The sequence below is a fragment of the Bos grunniens genome, chromosome X (assembly GCF_055505025.1).
Source record: "Bos grunniens cultivar Pamir isolate PY7600 chromosome X, Bosgru_T2T1.0, whole genome shotgun sequence".
Lineage (NCBI taxonomy): Eukaryota > Metazoa > Chordata > Mammalia > Artiodactyla > Bovidae > Bos > Bos grunniens.
This window is the reverse complement of record NC_141194.1, coordinates 68,425,208-68,448,215: the sequence shown is the minus strand read 5'-3', so window position 1 is coordinate 68,448,215 and position 23,008 is coordinate 68,425,208. Positions and strand designations below refer to the sequence as shown.

The 23,008-nt window shown below is 36.8% G+C and overlaps 1 protein-coding gene across 18 annotated transcripts in view; it reads left to right on the top strand.

Annotated features, from left to right (window-relative positions):
- Nucleotides 1-23,008, top strand: part of ATRX (ATRX chromatin remodeler) — a 284,412-nt gene that overhangs the window by 220,756 nt on the left and 40,648 nt on the right. For all 18 annotated transcript variants that reach the window (XM_086387280.1, XM_086387277.1, XM_086387288.1 and 15 more), the window contains 2 exons: nt 2,212-2,318; nt 9,332-9,440. In XM_086387280.1, the coding sequence (XP_086243406.1) occupies nt 2,212-2,318; nt 9,332-9,440 (216 nt within the window). The remainder of the gene's footprint in view (nt 1-2,211; nt 2,319-9,331; nt 9,441-23,008) is intronic.

Genomic DNA, 23,008 nt, shown 5'->3' with positions numbered 1-23,008 from the left:
ATTCCCTTCCCTAGATTCCATCCCCCAGTCTTATCAAAAATGTGCTTTTAAAATTTTGAACCATGCTTATCGTTTAGGCTTTTATAAGGCCCTGTGTTCTGGTCATAAAATATTTTTAAAATATAATGCTTGTAATATAAGAATTTTTTTGTTAAAAACTTTAAGCAGTTTAATATAAGGCTAAAATAAAACAAATCTTCTATCTTAAAAAAATCTAATTTACTTTCTTTAACTTTCCTAGAAAGAGGTAGATTTCTTTTCTATTTTCATACCACCTTTTAATATACTTCTACTCTACTCTTAACACATTCTAATGTATTTATTTTTTTGCTGGATAGTGAGTTGTTTGAATTAATAGTTAATTATAAAAATATTGGTTTTTATTAACCACTGTACATGACACCAAGTAAGTACTCACTGCAAGTTATTTTTGTTATATATTGCCACTTAACACAGAAACAAGTAGTTCAGATAAGGGAGGATATTGGCATGGAATGGAATGGTAGTAGTGGAGATAAAGAGTGTGTTTTGGGGTAGAGAAACAATTCTTGGTAGATTAAATGCAGGACAGTAAGATAGAGTAGTCAAAGATGACTCCCAGGCTTTCCCCCTAAGTGCCTGTGAATTATGTTGTTATTTACCAAAATGAAGAAGACTAAGGGAGAACTAAGTTTATTAGAGGTAGTAAAGAGTTCTGCTGTGATTTTGTTAAGTTTCCAAGGCATATTGTATGTCCATGAGAGATGTCAAGTAGAAAGTAGATATTTGAGCTCCAAGTTCCTGAAGGGTCAGAAGAGACTGATGATTTAGACATGCTTATGCTTTTTTTTTCTATTAACTTTTATAGTTTAAAGTTAATTTTTATTGGATACCGTATAAGAATTTTATGAGTGTATAGGAGATTTTTAGTAGTCTTTTAATTTCCTAACAAGGAATATCTTTTACCATGTTCATCATAGATGCTCTCCTAGTTTCTCCTGAGTAGAATATTTTCCATTTCAGAAGGCTCCCTAGAGTTGAATACTTCAAAGTGTTAGAAAATGTATGCTTATCTTTAGTTTGTACTGTATTCCTATAGCTATTTCCCCCTAGTCTAAAATAGAATATATCTATTGCTTTTTAAAAATACTGTTATAATGATCATTTTTAGTTATTAACCCAAGTGATAAATGTTATCAACATTAAGACATAAAACTGCATTTCTGAAATTGTGATTACCACTATTCTTTGTCCAGTGTTTCATTATGGAAATTTTCAAACATAAAAAGCAGAAAGAATAAATAGAGTGAATACCTACATACCTGTTACCTAGAATCTATACTATATTTTATCATACTTTATTATATACCTATCTATCCCTCTATCCATCTTATTTTCCTGATACTTTTCAAAATAGGTTGCAGACATCACTACTACTGTTTCAATTGTCTCCTCTTCAGATAATGATGGGTTTATCTCTTGTCACTGTAAGCTTTTTCTTCTCAGTTGATTGTTCTATTCTTTGTATGGCTTAATTTCAGTCCTGACAATGGTTTTGAATATGCTTCAATTTTTAGCACTCATCTCAAAATATGGTCACAGTAAACAAAACACTTCAGCTGAGTTTTTATTAACACATAATTATAGTGAGTCTGGCTATTATTTACTTTGGATCCTGTCATTCCATTCTTGTAATCTGATAGAATGGTTTTCCAACATCTAAATAACATTATTGCTTCATGTTCACTTATGGTCAGCTAAGACTTTTTTTTCTTTTAAAGAAAAACTTGTCAAATTAGATTCTTCTGTTCTCTATTTATGCAGCTGAGGCTTAGACAGAAATTTGTTTTTTAGCATATGAATGTCCAGTTTTGCAAGACTATTGTTAAGAAGACTTCTTTCCATTGAGTTGCTTTTGCCTCTTTGTCAAAAACCAGTTAACTGTTGTGTGGCTTTATATCTGGATTATATTCTGTTCCATTGATTTGTGTTGGTTTCTTTGTCAGTGCTGTACTATTTTGATTATACTAGCTTTGTGCTGAAATCATGTATACTTATGCCTCCAACTTTTTTCCTTTCGAAATTGTTTGGCTACTCTATGTGCTTGGCATATCCATATAAACTTTAGAATCAGCTTGTTAATTTCTGCCAAAAAAGTCCTACTGAGGTTTTGATTAGAAATGTGTTGAGTTTGTTACTCTTTTAATCTATGAACACTGATTTGTTTTTCAGCCTTGTTTTCAGCCAGTCTCTCATATCTCTGGACTTGATTGAAGATTTTCTTGAATTGGCTAGTAGGGAAAAGACAGAAGATAAAGATAAGCCTCTTATTTATAAAGGTGAGTTATGTTTACATATCATAATTTTTAAAATGTTCATTCAGACATATAAACATTTTAACAGTAGAAGAAAAAAATTACCTGGACTCACAACCTTAAGATATATATTTTTTTTTTCTGCACTTTCTTTTTGTTCTTATCCCTATAAATATGGTCTTTGTTGCTGCTGTTGTAGCAAATTTTTTTTTGTTTTTTTAAACAGTGTTGTTGAGATATACTTCACATAACATGCAATTTACCTACTTAAGGTATACAGTTCAATGGTTTTTAGTATATTTTCAGAGTTGTGCAGCTATCACCATAGTCAGTTTTTGAACATATTGATTACCAAAGAAACACTGTTCCCTTTAGCTATCACTCTGCTAACCTCCTTTCTGCCACTTTACCCTTAAGCAATCACTAATTTACTTTCTCTTTATATAGATTGATATTGACTTATTCTGGACCTTTCATGTAAATAGAGTCATATAATATCTGGTCTTTCGTGACTTCTTTTGCATAGCATGTTTTTAAGGTTCATCCAAGTTGTAGCAAGTGTCACTGCTTTATTCCTTTTTTGACCTACTAATATTCTGTTTTATGGTTAATACCCACATTTTGATTATCCATTCATTAATTCATAGATATTTGAGTTGTTTTCTCTTTTTGGCTATTGTGAATAGTACAGCTATGAATGTTTGTATACAAGTTTTTATTTCTTTAAAAATCTGTTTTTACTTGTTTGGGATATATTGGATAGTTACGAATGGAACTGTTGTGTCATATGCAGTTCTAAGTTTAACGTATTGAAGATTAACCAAACTGTTTTCTATACTGGCTGCACTCAAGAAGCATTGTACAAGGGTTCTCACTTCTCCACATCTTTATCAACATTTATTTTCTGTTGCTGAATTATGGCCATCCTAGTGGCTGTGAAATGGTATCTCATTGTGATTTTGATTTGTATTTCTCTAGTGACTAATGAGGAGAAGGAAATGGCAACCCACTCCAGTGTTCTTGCCTGGAGAATCCCAGGGATGGTAGAGCCTGGTGGGCTGCCGTCTGTGGGGTCACACGGAGTCGGACACGACTGAAGTGACTTAGTAGTGACTAATGATTTTGACCATTGTTTCATGGCCATTTGTATTTCTTCTTTGGGAAAATTATTATTTGGGTCCTTTGCTCATTTGAAAGACTTTTTTTTTTTTAAATTTTAAAAATATTCTGTTTAGGAGGCCATTTTCAGATATATGCTTTGTAAATACTTTCTCTCATTCTTTGGGTTGTCTTTTCACTTTCTAGGTAGTATTTCATTTTTATGAAGTCTAATTTACATTTTTTTCTTTTGTTACTTATGCTTTTAGTGTCATATTTAAGAAACCATTGCCAAATCCAAGTTCATGAATATTTACTCCTATGCTTCCTTCAAAAAATTATATAGTTTTAGCTCTTTTGGTTAGGTCTTTGATGCATTAATTGGTTAGGATTTTGATGCATTAATTTTTATATATGCTATGAAGTTAAAAATCCAACTTCAGTCTTTTGCTGTGGCTATCCAGTTGTCAAACACTATTTACTGAGAAGACTGTTCCTTCTCCATTCATCGTTTCTGGGCACCCTTGTTGAAAATTAGTTGACCAAAGAGACAGATTTATTTTTTGACTCCCCAAGTTTTGTTCCATTTATCTATATGTCTGTCCTCATGCCAGTAGTAGCACACTGTTCTGATTACATTTGCTTTCAAAGAAAGCTTTGAAAGTGTGATTCCTCCTACATTGTTTCTCTTCAACATTTTTTTTTTGTGTGTGTGTGGCTATTCTGGATCCCTTGCAATTCCATATGAATTTTAGAATTAGCTTGTAAAGTTTACAAAGACGTCAGCTTGAATTCTGTTAGAAATTGCATTGAACTTTTAAGTTCTTTTTAGCAAGTATTGCCTTCTTAACAATATTAAGTCTTCTGATCTATGAACATGGGATGTTTTAACATTTACTTAAGTCTTGAATTTCTTTCACCAGTGTTTTATAGTTTTCAGTGTATGCATTTTGCATTTCTTATGTTAAATTTATTTTATTCTTTTTGATAATATTATGAGTGGAATTGTGTCCTTATTTTCAGTTTTGAATTTTCATTGCAAATGTAAGTTTTGCATATTAAATCATTTATTAGTTCTAGTAGTTTTTTGTGGATTTTAAAGGATTTTCCTTATGCAAGATCATGTCATCTGCAAATAATGATTTACTTCTTCCTTTCCAATATAGATTACGTTTATTTCTTTTTCTTGACTATTTCCCTCATTAGAACTTCTAGTACAGTGTTGAATTAATGTGACATAACCAGACATCCTTTTCTTGTTCCTAATCTTAGAGGGAAAGCATCTGATCTTTCACCATTCTGTATAATGTTATTTATATTTTTTAGTAGATAGCATTTATGATGTTGAGGAAATTCTCTTCTATTTCCAGTTTTTTGAGTGTGTTTTTCTTATCATGAATGTGTATTGAATATTGTTAGGTGATTTCTTTGTGTCTATTGAGATGATCATGTGGAATTTTTTTTTATTAATTTGTTAATTTAAAATTTTCCCCCAGGAATAATTTATTCTTATATACCTTAAGATGTGGAGCTTCCCACTTGGCTCAGTGGTCAAAGAATCCACCTGCAAATGCAGGAGATGTGGATTGGGGAGATCCCCTGGAGGAGGAAGTGGCAACCCACTCCAGTATTCTTGCCTGGAAAATCCCAAGGACAGGAGCCAGGCAGGCTCCAGTCCATGGGGTTGCAAGGAATAGGACACCACTGAGTGACTAAGCATGCATACACCTTAAGATATATCCTAAGACCTTTAAACTTTTAATGTTATTTAAAAATTAAACAACTAAGGATTTCCCTGCCAATGCAGGGGACATGGATTTGATTCCTGGTCCTGGAAGATTCCACATGTGGTGGAGCAACTAAGCCCATGCGCCATAACTACTGAGCCTGCACTCTAGAGCCCTCTAGCTGTGACTACCGAGCCTGTGTGCCACAACTACTGAAGCCTATATGCCTTTGAACCTGTGCTCCACAACAAGAGAAGCCCCCACAATGAGAAGCCTGCATGCTGCAGTGAAGTGTAGCTGCAACTATAGAAAGCCCACACAAAAGCAACAAAGACCCAGCGCAGCCAAAAATAAAAAAACACATCCTATTTGTGGGAATCATTAATACAGCTAGATCATTTATTCTAGAAATCCTTAATATTTGAATCTTGTAGGATATTACAGTCCTTAGAACATAAAATTTGACTTGATGAGACATACTTTGTTCTTTTGTTTTAGTCTAAATTCTCAAAGGAATGGATGTGTTAATTTTTTTAATGGAAATACAGTTGGTTTATAACACTGTATTAATTTCAGGTTGGGTCTCTGGTTTGGCAAGATCCCCTGGAGAAGGAAATGGCGGCCCACTCCAGTATTCTTGCCTGGAGAATTCCGTGGACAGAGGAGCCTTGTAGGCTACAGCCCATTGGTTCACAAAGAGTCAGAAACACCTGAGCGACTAACACTTAAACTTCTATACAGCATAGTGATTCAGTAGTTTTGCAGATTATACGCCACTAAAAGTTTTATAAAATAATGACTGTTATTCCCTGTGTTATACAATATACCCTTTTTAAAAAATCTATTTTATACATAGTAGTTGGTATCTTTTAATCCCTTACCTCTCTCTTACCCCTCTCCTCTGCCTCTCCCCCTTGGTAACCACTAGTTCGTTTTCTGTATCTCTGAGTCTGTTTCTGTTTTGTTATATACCTTTGTATGGGTAATTTTTTGTATTTTACATGTTAGTGATACAGCATCTGTCTTTTCTCTATCTGAATTATCTCACTAAGTAGACTATTTCCTAGGTTCATCCATATTGCTGAAAATGGAAGAATCTCACTCTTTTTTTTTTATTGCTGAGTAATATTCATGTGTCTGTGTTTGAGTGTATACCACAAATTTTTAATCATTTGTCTGTTGATGGACTTTTGAGTTACTCCCATATCTTGACTACTCCTGTGTACATTGGGGTGCATGTATGTGTTTGAATTAGTGTTTTCAGACTTTTTGGATATATACCCAGGAGTGGAATTATGGGATGTTACTGCTGCTGCTGCTAAGTCGTTTCAGTCATGTCCAACTCTGTGTGACCCCAGAGACGGCAGCCTACTAGACTCCCCTGTCCCTGGGATTCTCCAGTCAAGAACACTGGAGTGGGTTGCCATTGCCTTCTCCATGCTGGATGTTATGGTAGTTCTATTTTTAGTTTTTTTGAGAAACTTCCATACTATTTTCCATAGTGGCTGAACCAATTTACATTCCCACCAACAGGGTAAAAGGGTTTCCTTTTCTCCACATATTCGCCAACATTTGTTATTTGTAGATTTTTTGATGATAGCCATTCTGGCAAGTGGGAAAGGATATTATGGTTTCATTTGCATTTCTTTGATAATTAGTCAATTATTAAATTAAAAGATGCTTGCTCCTTGAAGAAAAGCTATGACAAACCTAGACAGCGTATTAAAAAGCAGAGACATTATTTTGCCTACAAAGGTCTGTCTAGTCAAAGCTATATGGTTTTCCCAGTGGTCATGTATGGATGTGAGAGTTGGATCATAAAGAAAACTGAGTGCTGAAGATCTGTTGCTTTTGAACTGTGGTGTTGGAGAAGCCTCTTGAGAGTCCTTTGGACTATAAGGAGATCAAACCAGTCAATCCTAAAGGTAATCAGTCCTGAATATTCATTGGAAGGACTGATGCTGAAGCTGAAGCTCCAATACTTTGGCCACCTGATGAGAAGAACTGACTAATTGGAAAAGACCCTGATGCTCGGAAAGATTGAGGGCAGCAGGAGAAGGGGACGACAGAGGATAAAATGGTTGGGTGGCATCACTGAATTGATGGACATGAGTTTGAGCAAGCTCCGGGAGTTGGTGATGGACAGGGGAGCCTGGTGTGCTGTGTAGTCCATGGAGTCCCAAAACATCAGACATTACTGAGCAACTGAACTGAATAATTAGTGATGTCAAACATCTTTTAATGTCCCCATCAGCTCATATGGTTGCACTCATCTCCCATGATAGTAAGGTCATGATTAAAATCTTGCATGCTAGGCATGAACCAAGAACTTCCAGGCGTCCAAGCTAGGTTTAGAAAAGGCAGAGGTACCAGACATCAAATTGCCAACATTTGCTGGATCATAGAGAAAGCAAGGAAATTCCAGAAAAACATCTACCTCTCTTTTATCAACTACACTAAAGCCTTTGACTGTGTGAGTCATTACAAACTGTGGAAAACTCTTAAAGAGATGGGAATACCAGACCACCTTACCTGTCTCCTGAGAAACCTGTATGCAGGTCAAGAAGCAACAGTTAGAACCCTCTATGGAACAACTGATTGGTTCAGGATTGAGAAAGGAGTGTTGACAGGGCTGTCTGTTTGTCACCCTGTTTATTTAACCTATACACTGAGCTTATCATGAAGAATGCCAGGCTAGATGAAGCACAAGCTGGAATCAAGATAGGCAGGAGAAACAATAACAACCTCAGATATACACATGATACCACTCTAATAGTAGAAGCAAAGAGAAACTAAAGAACCTGTTGATGAGGGTGAAGGATGAGAGTCAAAAACCTGATTTAAAACTAAATATTAAAAAAACTAAGATGATGGCAATCAGCCCCATTATTTTGTGGCAAATAGAAGGGAAAAGGTGGAAGCAATGACAGATTTCATCTTCTTGGGCTTTAAAATCACTGCAGATGGTGACTGCAGCCATAAAATCAGAAGATGATTGCTTCTTGGCAGGAAAGCTATGACAAACCTAGACAGTGTGTTGAAAAGCAGAGACATTGCTCTGCTGACAAAGGCCCATATAATCAAGGCTATGGTCTTCCCAGAGGTCACATAAGGTTGTGAAACATGAACTCTGAAGAAGGCAAAGGGCCAAATAATTGATGCCTTCAAATTGTGGTGCTAGAGAAGACTCTTGAGAGTCCATTGGACAGCAAGGAGATCAAACCAGTCAATCTTAAAGGAAATCAACCCTGAATACTCATTGGAATGATTGATGCTGATGCTGAAGCTCCAGTATTTTGGTCAACTGATGCAAATAGCTGAATCATTGAAAAAGTCCCTGATACTGGGAAAGATTTAGAGCAGAAGAAGAGGGCATCAGAGGATGAGATGGCTGGATGGCACCACCGTTTCAAAGGACGTGACCTTGGGCAATCTTCCAGACATGGTGAGGGACAGGGAGGCCTTGGCATGCTACAGTCCCTGGAGTCATAATGAATTGGACATGACTGGGTGACTGAACAACAACAATGCCCTCTTTGGAAAAAATATCTGTTCAGGTCTCCCCATTTTCTGATAGTACTGTTTGTTGATATTTAGCTGTATGAACTGTTTGTGTATTTTGGATATTAACTCCTTGTTGGTCATATCGTTTGTGAATATTATCTCCCATTCCGTGGATTTTCTTTGCATTTTGTTAGTGGTTTCCTTTGCAGTGCAAGAGCTTTTAAGTGTAATTAGGTCCCATTGATTTATTTTTGCTTTTATTTCACCTTAGTAGATCATAGAATGTTTTTTAGCGTATAAATAAGTATTCAGTCATTATTTGTTCAGTGAATGAATAAATGCATTCAGTGTCTTTGGTTTTTATCTGTTTAGTATCAACTTGTTAATAACAAAGGGGGAAACCTTGTCATTTTTAGATTTAATTAAAAAGAATTTTCATACAGCTTAATTATATTCTTTTGAAAGTTTTTTAGGATTCTAATCAAGGATGAAATTTACATGTAGGTGAAATAGTTTTGAGAGTACTTTTGCTATTCAATATGTGTTAGAAGGAAATCTCTGGTAAATTGCACTAGTAATACAATGTTATCTCTTGTCTTGCTCTGCAAATAGAGTATATATAAATAGCTCTTAAATGGCAAGCAAAAAAGGTAAATCTTTTACTACTAGGATTATATGTATATATCTTTTTTCTTGTTGAATTTTCAGGTGAAGGGAAGTGGCTCAGAAACATTGACTATTACCGTTTAGATGGCTCTACAACTGCTCAGTCAAGGAAAAAGTGGGCTGAAGAATTTAATGATGAAACTAATGTGAGGTAAGAAGCATTTTCTGAATGTATAATTTTTTAAAAATCATTCTAAATCTGCAGATAATAAAATTTACTCTTTTATTGTCTACTACTATAATTTTTGACAAATACAAGATAAAGTCCAGATATAAAATGCTTTCATCATCCTTTAGGAAATTCACTCATGGGATCATGCAGTTTGTAGCTTTTTGAATCTTACTTTTTTCACTTAGCAAAATGCATTTGAGATTCATCCTCATTACTGCATGTCAATAGTTAGTTCCTTTTTATTGTTGAGTTGTATTTCATTATAGTATTTCATTGTGTGGGTATAAGGTTTGTTACCATAGTTTTCATTGTTTGAATGTGTTCATTATATGGATGAGTGGTTTGTTTAATCACTTCTGTTTGAGAGACCTTGGAGTTGCTTCCAGGTTTTGAAATTAAAATTGAAGCTGTTTTAAAGATTCATGTGTAAGTTTTGTGTGACCATAGATATTTGTCCAAGTGAAATGAAAATCTAGGAGTGCAGTTGCTGGGCTACATGGTAAATTTATGTTTAACTTTGTAGGAAACTGCCAAACAGTTTTCCAAAGTAATTGTATAGTTTTGCATTCCCACCAGCAGTGTATGAGAGTTCTAGTTGTTCTACCTCCTTGGTATTATAGTTAAAAATAAAAATTTACCCATTCTAATAGGTGTGTAATGGAACCTTACATGGTTTTAATTTGCATTTCCCTAATGATATTTGATGAGAAGCATCTTTCATGTGTTTATCATCTTTGGAGACACAGGTGTTAAAGTTAAGGTATTCTTGATCTCTTTATTGTAGAAACTTGAATAATATACTTCAAACCACTGTAGGTAGAAGTTGTGTCATATATGTGTTACTGATGTTGCTTTTAACGGTTAGCAATTAATATACTTGAACTGAATTTGTAAGAGAAAAATTTATGTGTATGTGTACGTATAAATATTTGCACACACACATGTGTGTGTATGAAAAAATTGCCTTTAAGAAAGTAATGAAGAGTTGGGGTTAGCTTTTTCTTAACTTTTTGTTTTGTATTGGAGTATAGCCAATTAACAGGGCTTCCCTAGTGGCTCATGTGGTATAGAATCTGCCTGCAGTGTGGGAGATCCAGGTTCAGTCCCTGCTTTGGGAAGATCTCCTGGAGAAGGGAATGGCAACCCACTCCAGTATTCTTGCCTAGAGAATTCCACGGACAGAGAAGCCTGGTAAGCTATAGTTTATGAGATCTCAAAGAGTTGGACACGACTGAGCAACTAACACTCACACATAGCCGATTAACAGTGTTTCAAGTGGACAACAAAGGGCCTGATGAGATTAGTTGAATGAAAAGATGGCTGAGATATGCCTTAGTAAATGTTCTAAAGTTTGAGAGGTAGTATATTGTGTGTAAAACATGTTTTAATTTTAGCAGAGTCCTAAACTACGTGTGTGCGTGCTAAGTTGCTTCAGTCGTGTCTGACTCTTTGTGACCCTATGGGCTGTAGCTTGCCAGGCTCCTCTGTCCATGGGATTCTCCATGCAAGAATACTAGAGTGAGTTGCCATGACCTCCTCCAGGGTATCTTTCCAATCCAGGGATTGAACCTGCCACTCCTACATTGCAGGCAGATTCATTGCAGGTAGCACATTGAGCTACCAGGGAAGCCCGTTGTGAACTACACCTAGGGTTATAACTAGGGAAATTCCAGTTAGACCATAGGAAAGAATATATTTTTATTAGGTATTTAAAATCTGTAGAGTCTGGAAAGCTTACAAAGGGATTGAGTACAGTAAAGTTATTTTTTAATGGTTATATAACTATATAAAGATAAGTACATTTTTGTATTCTGTTTGCCATGTTTTAAAAAGTTATCATTTGTGCATGAGTGTGAAGAAAGAATTCTGAGTAATCCTACTCTTGTCAAATTTAATCTGAACCTTTGACTTGTTCAGTTTCCCAAATTTGTAAATGTCATAATAGCGTATGATTTGTCATGTAAGAGTTATATTTGATAGCTAGTGATGAAAGTGAAAGTGGAGAGTGAAAAAGTTGGCTTAAAGCTCAACATTCAGAAAACGAAGATCATGGCATCCAGTCCCACCACTTCATGGGAAATAGATGGGGAAACAGTGGAAACAGTGTCAGACTTTATTTTTCTGGGCTCCAAAATCACTGCAGATGGTGACTGCAGCCATGAAATTAAAAGACGCTTACTCCTTGGAAGGAAAGTTATGACCAACCTAGATAGCATATTCAAAGGCAGAGACATTACTTTGCCAATAAAGGTCCGTCTAGTCAAAGCTATGGTTTTTCCTGTGGTCATGTATGGATGTGAGAGTTGGACTGTGAAGAAAGCTGAGCACCGAAGAATTGATGCTTTTGAACTGTGGTGTTGGAGAAGACTCTTGCGAGTCCCTTGGACTGCAAGGAGATCCAGCCAGTCCATTCTGAAGGAGATCAGCCCTGGGATATCTTTGGAAGGAATGATGCTAAAGCTGAAACTCCAGTACTTTGGCCACCTCATGCGAAGAGTTGACTCATTGGAAAAGACTCTGATGCTGGGAGGGATTGGGGGCAGGAGGAGAAGGGGACGACAGAGGATGAAATGGCTGGATGGCATCACTGACTCGATGGACGTGAGTCTGAGTGAACTCCAGGAGTTGGTGATGGACAGGGAGGCCTGGCGTGCTGCGATTCATGGGGTCGCAAAGAGTCACACATGACTGAGCAACTGAACTGAACTGAAGGAAACAATGTTGAAATACGGTTGTGAGCAGTCACCTTGGCTTATTCACTAGCAAATTAAACCCCTTAAACATCTGCCAGAAAGTGTCTCTTATTCAGATTCTTCATGTATGTGCGTGTGTTTACACACACACATACATAACACACACACAAACACCCCATGGATTTCAGGAGTTACTCTTGAGTAGCTAAATCTGTCTGGATTAAATTTGCAAATGTGAAAGATTATGTCTGTTTTTCTATCTATCCATCTTCTGTTTTCTCATGACTTGTTAATTTTCAGAAAATAAATATAATTTTGTTTATTGTTAAGCCATTAGACACTTTAAGCTTTAAAATAGTAACATAATGCCTTGTATGGCCAGGAAGTACTTTTAACAGTCTCAGGGTCTTTGGTTAGCTTGATACTGTTTTTTTAAACTTATTTATTTTATTTATATTTATTTATATGTTTATTTATTTATACTATTTAGAGTCAAAGGTACTTACAAAGATAGAGAGGTACTGTGACCTGTTTCTCCTAATGGTTACATCTTGTAGTTGTGGTTCAATCACTCAGTCATGTCCAACCCTTTGCTACCCCCATGGACTGCAGCATGCCAGGCTTCTCTATCCTTCACTGTCTCCCAGAGTTTGATCAGATTCATATCCTCTGAGTCAATGATGCCATCCAACCATATCATCCTCTGTTGCCCCCTTCTCCTTTTGCCTTCAGTCTTTCCCAGCATCAGGGTCTTTTCCAATGAGTTGGCTCTTCTCTACTATTGAGCTCATCTGTTGAGTTTTTTGTTGTTGTTGTTACTGTATTTTTCATTTTCTGAGATTTCCATTTTGTTCTTCTGTTTGAGTTGTGGTATAATTCTTAATTCTCCACCTGATTTCTTCTGATACTAATCCAGTAGCAGGAGAGTGGGTTTTTCGTACAACCACTTGGTGGGAATGGATATCCTAGTTCCCTACATGGTCTTCACTGACATTGCTGGATTGGTGAGAGGACTTTGTTAACTCAAACTTATCTGACACTATTTTGGCTATGCCTTGTTGCAATTAGGTGAGGATGGAAGTCTGGGCTTCCCTCTCAGCCTTTAGTGACAAGGGTGAAGGTACCCCACATTTTGTCTGTACTGTTTGACTGGTGTCGAATGATTGTTGTTGTAAAGTTTTCTGTCTTGCTGGTCTGGCCCTTGTTTGGTCCTTTTGCTAGAGAGCAGGCTTTCTGTGGAGATTTTGATAGCACCCACTGGTGTTTCCAGATTGCTCAGTTCTTTAGCACTCAGTCTGGGATATACAAGGCAAAAAGAAAGCCTGTGGAAGTTACTGCTATATTATGTGTTAGGTCTCAAGCCCCTGTGCTTCCTTCTCACTTTTAAGAAACTTCTTGTTTGTATTATATAGAGTATTCAGGCATTTTTGCTGTATTTATGGTGGGAAATAGGACTTCCCAGGTGGTATAGTGGTGAAGAATCTGCCTGCCAATGCAGGAGACGCAAGAGACACAGGTTTGTTCCCTGGGTTAGGAAGATCTGGAGTAGGAAATGGCAACCCACTCTAGTATTCTTGCTTGAAGAATCCCATGAACAGAGGAGCCTGGCAGGCTACATTCCATAGGGATTGCAAAGTTAGACACGACTGAGCAACTGAGTGTGCGTGCATGTGTGTGTGCACACGGTGAGGAATAGGGAACAGCATGTCTATTTTATCTTTCCAGAATTAGAAGTCCAAAAATTACACTTTTTCAAGAATTTTATCTTTTAGTGAACATATAGATTGCTTATGTTGTGTGTATGTCTAGAAGTGGGATTGCTAGGTAATGTGTATGTGCATATTCAGCTTTAGCTTATACTCCCAAAACATTTTTCCCAAATGGTTGTACCAATTTACACTCCAGCTGGTAGAGTATGTGTTTCATTTTGTTATCTGTCCTAATCATAGCTTGATGTCAGTTTTTTATTAACCCATTGTCATAGATATATAGTAGTAGTAAGACTTCATAATCTTTTAAAAAGTATTTATTTATTTGGCTGCATCAGATCTTAATTGTGGCATACAGTATCTTTTTTGTGTCATGCAGGATCTTTCATTGCATGGCACAAACTCAGTAGTTCTAGCTTGCGGGTTTAGTTGCCCTGCAGCATGTGGGATCTTAGTTAACGGATGAGGGATTGAACTCGCGTACCCTGCATTGCAAGGTAGATTCTTAACTGCTGGACCGCTAGGGAAGTCCCAAGGCTTCATAATCTTGATCTGTATTTTCCTGATAATTAGTTCCAAGTAGTTTATAGGTTTAAATATTGAAACTAAAGCATAAAGGTTTTAACTGGCAATAGCACATTTTCCTGATTTTGTAGTAAGAATTTTTTTGTAAATAGGACACACAAAGTACTGACCATAAAAGGAAAAATTGATAAATTGAGCATGATTAAAATTAAGAACTTTTATTCATCGAAGGCATTTCATGCTAAAATGAAAAGGCAAAGCATAAGCTGGGAGAAGCTATTTTCAATAAAAGGATTCAAAAAGGACTCTTATCCAGAATATGTAAAGAATTCTTAGAAATCAGGATACTAAACCAGACAACCTCATTGTTAGATGAGCAAAAAGCCTGGAAAAGACTTTACAAAAGATAATATCCAAATGACCAATACACATAGAAAAATGTGATCATTTTTATTAATCATCAGAGAAATACAAGTTAAACACATTTTTGTCAAAGATGCAAAAAAATGTTTCAATGAAGGGAGGATAAGCTTTTCAGTAAATGGTGTTGAAACAATGGGGTATTCATAAGATGAAAACAAACCTTGAATTAAGCCTAACCCCCATTCAAAAATCAAGTCAAAATGGATCCTAAATCTAAGTGTAAAAATTATACGTAAGAGAACATAGAAGAAAGTCTTCAGGAACTAAGATTAAGCAAAGATGTCCTAACTGTGACACCAAAAGCATATAAGCCATTAAATAAAAAATCAATAATTGAACAACCAAAATTAAAAACTTTTGTCTGTGAGAGACTATGTGAAGAAGAAGAAAAGACAAGTCACCAACTTACAGGAAATATTTGAAACTACATATCTAACAAAGAACTCATATGTAGAGTATGTGAAGAATTATCTAAATGTAACAGTAAGAGAAGTTGTTTTTTCAGTTAGAAAATTAGTCAAGGACTTAAACTTATGCTTCACTGAAGAGGATCTGTACCTGGCAAAAGAAAAGTAAAAAACACAAGAAAAAGATGTTCAGCATGGCTCGCTAACAGGGAAATGTAAATTAAAATCACAAGATATCATTTCATATCTATCAAAGTAACTAAAAATAAAAAAATAGTAATACTGCCAAATGCTGGTGAGGTTGCAGAGAAACTGGATTTCTCCTGCAGTGCTGGTGAGAAAATGAAATGGCACAACCACTCTTCCTGAAAAATAGGTATTTTTTTTTAAAACTAAACCATCAAATATTTACTTGCAATCACAGTCTTGGAAATTTATGCCAGAGAAGTGAAAACTTTCTATGTGAAAATTTTCACATAGAAACCTATACACATCTTTATTTGTGATAACCAAAAACTGGAAACACCCCAAATGTCCTTTAACATGTGACTAGATAAACAAATTGTGATATGTCCATATAACGAAATACTGCTCAGCAGTAAAAAGAAATGAACTGTTGGTAATGATCCAGACAACAACTTGGATGGATCTTGAGGGTATTACGCTGAGTGAAAAATGCCAGTCTCAAAAAGTTACATATTATATGATTCCATTCATATGGTATTCTTGATGTGAGAAAATTATAGTGATAAAGAGCCCATTAGTGGTTGCCAGGGATTAGGGTTAAGGGGATAGTGTAAATACTAAGGGATAACATATGGGAGGTTTTTTGTGGTGATGGAACAGTTCTGATTCCTGCTTGTGGTAATGGTTATATGATTCTGCATATGTGATAAAATTTCATGGAGCTATACACCAAGCAATAAAAATACATATAAAAACCAGTGAAATCCAAATAAACTCTGTGATTGAGTTCATAGTATTGTACCAGTACCCATGCCAGTTTCCTGTTTTTGACAACATATTGTAGCTATGTAAGATGTTGCCATTTGGAAAAGCTGGATGAACCAGTACACAGGAACTCTTTGTACCACTTTTGCAAATTCTTATGAACCGTAACTATTTTTTAAAGGTTATACTTTATTAAAAGACAATACCATGAGTTATCTAAGATCTGAAACATTGGAATTCTCATACTCTCCTGGCAGGAATGTAAATTGGAATAACCACTTTGGAGAACTATTTGTTCAGCTTTAATAGTGCCATATATACACCGTGTGATCCAGCAGTTCTACTCTTAGGTATATACCTAAAAGAAATGCTTGCAGGTTTTTAACCAAAAACATACAAAAGTGGTTTATAGCAATACCATCCAAATATGGTTCATATTTTAATTGTGTCTTAGTGTGTACCTTAATACTAAGAAAATCTAAAAATATCCTGGTTAAGTTTAATTTAGTATGGGCTTACATATTCCAGACTGAATAATATTAAAGGTTAAATAGTTGTAAAATAATTCTTGATACTGGTTCAGTCACTTGAATCTCTGTTTCTTTATTTTTCTTTTGAGGTCAAAATTACATGTTTGCTTCCCACTTGTATGCCTTTAAAAACCAAAATATGTCACTGACTACATCTTTATCATATAAATAAGTACCTCTGTTATTGCAAACTAGACTGTATTACAATTGTTTATATGTGTTTTTAAATTTTTTGTAGTTAGTGGTCTCCTTTAGTGCAGTTACCAGATTTTTTTTTTCATCTTTTGTATTTCCAGAGTAGTTCAGCACTTGGAATTGATAGCAGTTTGATAAACATGCTTATTTAACCCATTCAACTCTTCATTAGTGGATAGATTACCAAAGAGTTTTGAAGTTCTCTCCTCGGTTTTCTCTTGTCTTATGTGTATGTTTTTTTAACCCGCATAGTCAATACTGTTCTATATGCTTGATCCTTCAGCTGGTGTGGAATAGATCTAAGTAACTGAAGTAATTTTGGAGCAGCATTTGCCCATAAACTTTTAAGTATATCTACTAATTAAAGAAAGCACAGTTCATTCTCTGTAATAAGTTCCATATCCTGCTTTTCCCCCCCACATAATGTAATATTGTAGTTTTTTTTTTTTCTTTCTTTCTTTTGGGCCACACCACATGGCATGCAGGAATTTTAGTTCCCCAGCCAGGGATCCAACCCATACCCCCTGCAGTGGAAGCATGGAGTCTTAACCACTGGACAAGTCCCTATGTTGTAGATTTTTATGGTAATGTACCATGTTGAATAGCCAGAGTGTAAGTTAGTCTTCTGTGTCATACACGTTTTTTCCCCCAAACTTATGCCCTTGTAAATAACACTGTGATGAACATATATTCTTGCATTTCTGGTAATTTCTATAGTTTATATTCCTAGACATGTGATAGCTCCAAGATGATACAAAACATGACTAGTACTGTAATTCATCTTGTACCAGAATTTTTCTTAATTATAAGCTTGTTCTTATTAGTTAAATTTTGAGCTTCTTTGCATTCTGGTTTATAATACTATACCTATAATAGGTATGGAATTTTAGTTACTAATTTTCTGTCATGAAATTGTAGGAAGTAAGGCTTGGTGTATAATGGCATTTTGTGGAGATTGTTGACAGCTCATTATATTCAAGAGGTTTTCTCAACTGTCAACAGTAAACAAATTGTATAGTCATCTAGTGAAATATTATGCAGCTATCAGGGCTGATGTTTACTAAGAAATTATAGAAAATGCTCATAATATAAACTGTATATGCAGATACTATATTATCTTGGCTGAATAAGACAAAAATGTATACACCTGGAAAAAGAAACCTATAGGAAGTATACTGTGCTTTGAATGGAGGTTGTTTCTATGGAGTAGAACCGAATAATTTTTTTTCTTTAAACTTGTTTATATATTTTTAAAATGTTATCTATGATCTTTTAAAATTAGATTTCTATTTATTTATATCAAATTAATATATTTACATATATAAAAATTAGTCTGTTGACCAACCTCTTCCTACTCATGACCTCCACACTCTGCAGATAACAGTTTCAACTCTTAGCAGTTCTTCTGGTTAACATCAGTAAAGCCATAAAATCTTATTTCATGTACTCTTTTATTCTATTTACATATAGCATTTCTACAATTTAAGGTGACAATTTACTCACAGGTATATACATACTTTTCCACATTCATTTTCTCAATACCCTTTTTCTTGGTATTTGCCTAAATTAGTTTGGAGTGTTTGCTTAGTTGTGACTATGTAAATATTCACAGTTAAGCCATATCTGTTCATTTTTGTTGAAGTTACGGTTTGTTTTTACCATTTGCTTAGTTTTCTTTGACTATTGCTAATTCATTCCCAAATTCCCTACAGAAATATAAATTCTTTTGTTCCAGTATAGCAGGTAATCTATCAATTTTGTTTATTTTTTTCTTGAATACATTCTTCCTGGAGCCCTGTCTTGTTGATCCTATTTTTGTTACCTTGTTGTTGTTGTTCAGTAGTCATGTCTTACTACTTATGACCCCATGGATGGCAGCATGCCAGGCTTCCCTGTTCTTCACTATTTCCCAGAGTTTGCACAAACTCATGTCCATTGAGTCAGTGATGCCATCCAACCAACTCATCCTCTGTCGCCTCCTTTTCCTCCCGCCCTCAGTCTTTTCCAGCATCAGGGGCTCTTCCCGTCATGTGGCCAAAGTATTTGAGCTTCAGCTTAGCATCAGTCCTTCTAATGAATATTCAGGGTTCAATTCCTTTAGAATTTACTGGTTTGATCTCCTTTTTGTCAAGGGGACTCTCAAGTGTCTTTTCCAGTACCATAATTCAAAAGCATTAATTCTCTGGCACTCAGCCTACTTTATGGTCCAACTCTCACATCTGTACCCTTTCCTGGTGGCTCAAAAAAAGTCTGCCCGCAATAGAGGAGGCCTGGGTTCAGTCCCCAGATCAAGAAGATCCCAGTGAGAAGGGCATGGCAACCCACTCGAATATCCTTGCCTGGAGAATCCCATGGACAGAGGAGCCTGGTGGGCTACAGTCCATGGGGTTGCAAAGAGTCGGACACGATTGAGCAATTAACACAACAGCAACTCACATCCATACATGACTACTGGAAAAACCATAGCTTTGATTATACAGAAATTTGTCAGCAAAGTGATATCTCTGTTCTTAATGTGATGTCTAGGTTTGTCATAGCTTTTCTTCCAAGGAACACACGTCTTTTAATTTCATGGCTGCAGTGACTGTCTTCTGTGATTTTTGAGCTCAAGGAAAATATGTCACTGTTTCCACCTTTTCCCCATCTATTTGCAGAGAAGTGATAGGACCAGATGCCATGTTCTGTGTTTTAAATGTTAAGTTTCAAGCCAGCTTTTTCACTCTCTTTTACCCTCAAGAGGCTCTTTAATTCCTCTTTGATTTCTGCCATTAGAGTAGTATTATCTGCATACCTGAGGTTATTGATATTTCTCCTGGAAGTCTTGATTCCAGCTTGTAATTAATCTAGCCCAGCATTTCATTTGATGTACTCTGCATATAAGTTAAATGATAAAGGTGACACTACACAGCCTTGACGTGCTCCTTTCCCAGTTTGGAACCAATTCATTGTTCCATGTCCAGTTCTAACTGTTGCTTCTTGACCTGCATACAGGTTTCTCAGGAGGCAGGTAAGGTAGTCTAGTATTCCCACCTCTTTAGAATTTTCCACAGTTTGTTGTGATCCACACAATCAAAGGCTTTAGTGCAGTCAGTGAACCAGAAGTAGATGTTTTTCTGGAATTCTCTTGCTTTTTCTGTGATCCAGCCATTGTTGGCAATTTGATCTCTGGTTCTTCTGCCTTTTCTAAATCCATCTTGAACATCTGGAAGTTCTTGGTTCAGGTACTGCTGAAGCCTAGCTTGAAGGATTTTGAGCATTACCTTGCTACCATGTGAAATGAGCACACATGTACAGTAGTTTGAACATTCTTTGGCACTACCTTTCTTTGGGATTGGAATGCCATTGTGGCCATTGCTGAGTTTTCTAAATTTCTAAATTTGCTGACATGTTGAGCACAGCACCTGTTACCTTATACCTTGCATCTATCTAACTTCTGTTTACATTTGTTACATTATATTGCAATTGCAGGGCTTCCCTGGTGACTCAGTGGTAAAGAATCTGCCTTCCAGTGTAGGAGATGGGGGTTCAATCCCTGGTCTGGGAAGATCTCCTGGGGAAAGAAATGGCAACCCACTCCAGTTTTCTAGCCTAGAAAATTCCATCAACAGAGGAGCCTGGTGGACCAAAGTCAATGGGGTCCCATAGAGTCAGACAGGACAGCTACTTAACAACAACTGAACAACAATTGTAATTATATATCACCACCCCTCCTACACTCAGTTCCTTGAGCAGTGTCCTTCATTTTGATACACTTAATGCTCATAACACTCAGTTCAGTTCAGTTCAGTTCAGTCGTTCAGTCATGTCCGACTCTTTGCAACCCCATGAATTGCAGCACGCCAGGCCTCCCTGGCCATCACCAACTCCCGGAGTTCACCCAGACTCACGTCCATCGAGTCAGTGATGCCATCCAGCCATCTCATCCTCTGTCGTCCCCTTCTCCTCCTGCCCCCAATACCTCCCAGCATCAGTCTTTTCCAGTGAGTCAACTCTTGGCATGAGGTGGCCAAAGTACTGGAGTTTCAGCTTTAGCATCATTCCTTCCAAAGAACACCCAGGGCTGATCTCCTTCAGAATGGACTCGTTGGATCTCCTTGCAGTCCAAGGGACTCTCAAGAGTCTTCTCCAACACCACAGTTCAAAAGCATCAATTCTTCAGTGCTCAGCTTTCTTCACAGTCCTACTCTCACATCCATATGTGACTAATGGAAAAACCATAGCCTTGACTAGACGGACCTTTGTTGGCAAAGTAATGTCTCTGCTTTTGAATATGCTGTCTAGGTTGGTCATAGCTTTCCTTCCAAGGAGTAAGCATCTTTTAAGTTCATGGCTGCAATCACCATCTGCAGTGATTTGGGAGCCCCAAAAAATAAAGTCTGACACTGTTTTCAGTGTTTCCTCATCTATTTCCCATGAAGTGATGGGACCAGATGCCAGAATCTTAGTTTTCTGAATGTTGAGCTTTAAGCCAACTTTTTCACTCTCCTCTTTCACTTTCATCAAGATGCTCTTTAGTTCCTCTTCGCTTTCTGCCATAAGGCTGGTGTCATCTGCATATCTGAGGCTATTGATATTTCTCCCAGCAATCTTGATTCCAGCTTGTGCTTCTTCTAGCCCAGCGTTTCTCATGATGTACTCTGCATAGAAGTTAAATAAACAGGGTGACAGTATACAGCCTTGACATACTCCTTTTCCTATTTGGAACCAGTCTGTTGTTCCATGTCCAGTTCTAACTGTTGCTTCCTAACCTGCATACAGGTTTCTCAAGGGGCAGGTCAGGTGGTCTGGTATTCCCATCTCTTTCAGAATTTTCCACAGTTTATTGTGGTCCACACTGTCAAAGGCTTTGGCATAGTCAATAAAGCAGAAATAGATGTTTTTCTGGAACTCTCTTGCTTTTTCCATGATCCTGTGGATGTTGGCAATTTGATCTGTGGTTCCTCTGCCTTTTCTAAAACCAGCTTGAACATCTGGAATTTCACGGTTCATGTATTGCTGACGCCTGGCTTGGAGAATTTTGAGCATTACTTTACTAGTGTGTGAGATGATTGCAATTTTGCGGTAGTTTGAGCATTCTTTGGCGTTGCCTTTCTTTGGGATTGGAATGAAAACTGACCTTTTCCAGTCCTGTGGCCACTGCTGAGTTTTCCAAATTTGCTGGCATATTGAGTGCAGCACTTTCACAGCATCATCTTTCAGGATTTGAAATAGCTCAACTGGAATTCCATCACCTCCTCTAGCTTTGTTCGTAGTGATGCTTTCTAAGGCCCACTTGACTTCACACTCCAGGATGTCTGGCTCTAGGTGAGTGATCACTGCATTGTGATTATCTGGGTCGTGAAGCTCTTTTTTGTATAGTTCTTCTGTGTATTTTTGTCACCTCTTCTTAATATCTTCTGCTTCTGTTAGGTCCATACCATTTCTGTCCTTTATCGAGCCCATCTTTGCATGAAATGTTCCCTTGGTATCTCTAATTTTCTTGAAGAGATCTCTAGTCTTTCCCATTCTGTTGTTTCCCTTTGTTGTTTCCCTCTATTTCTTTGCATTGATCACTGAGGAAGTCTTTCTTATCTCTCCTTGCTATTCTTTGGAACTCTGCATTCAGATGCTTATATCTTTCCTTTTCTCCTTTGCCTCTTCTTTTCACAGCTATGTGTAAGGCTTCCCCAGACAGCCATTTTGCTTTTTTGCATTTCTTTTCCATGGGGATGGTCTTGATCCCTGTTTCCTGTACAATGTCACGAACCTCCGTCCATAGTTCATCAGGCACTCTGTCTAGCAGATCTTGTCCCTTAAATCTATTTCTCACTTCTACTGTATAATCATAAGGGATTTGATTTAGGTCATACCTGAATGGTCTAGTGGTTTTCCCTACTTTCTTCAATTTAAGTCTAAATTTGGCAATAAGGAGTTCATGATCTGAGCCACAGTCAGCTCCTGGCTGACTGTATAGAGCTTCTCCATCTTTTGCTGCAAAGAGTATCATCTGTCTGATTTCGGTGTTGACCATCTGGTGATGTCCATGTGTAGACTCTTCTCTTGTGTTGTTGGAAGAGGGTGTCTGCTATGACCAGTGTGTTCTCTTGGCAAAACTCTATTAGCCTTTGCCCTGCT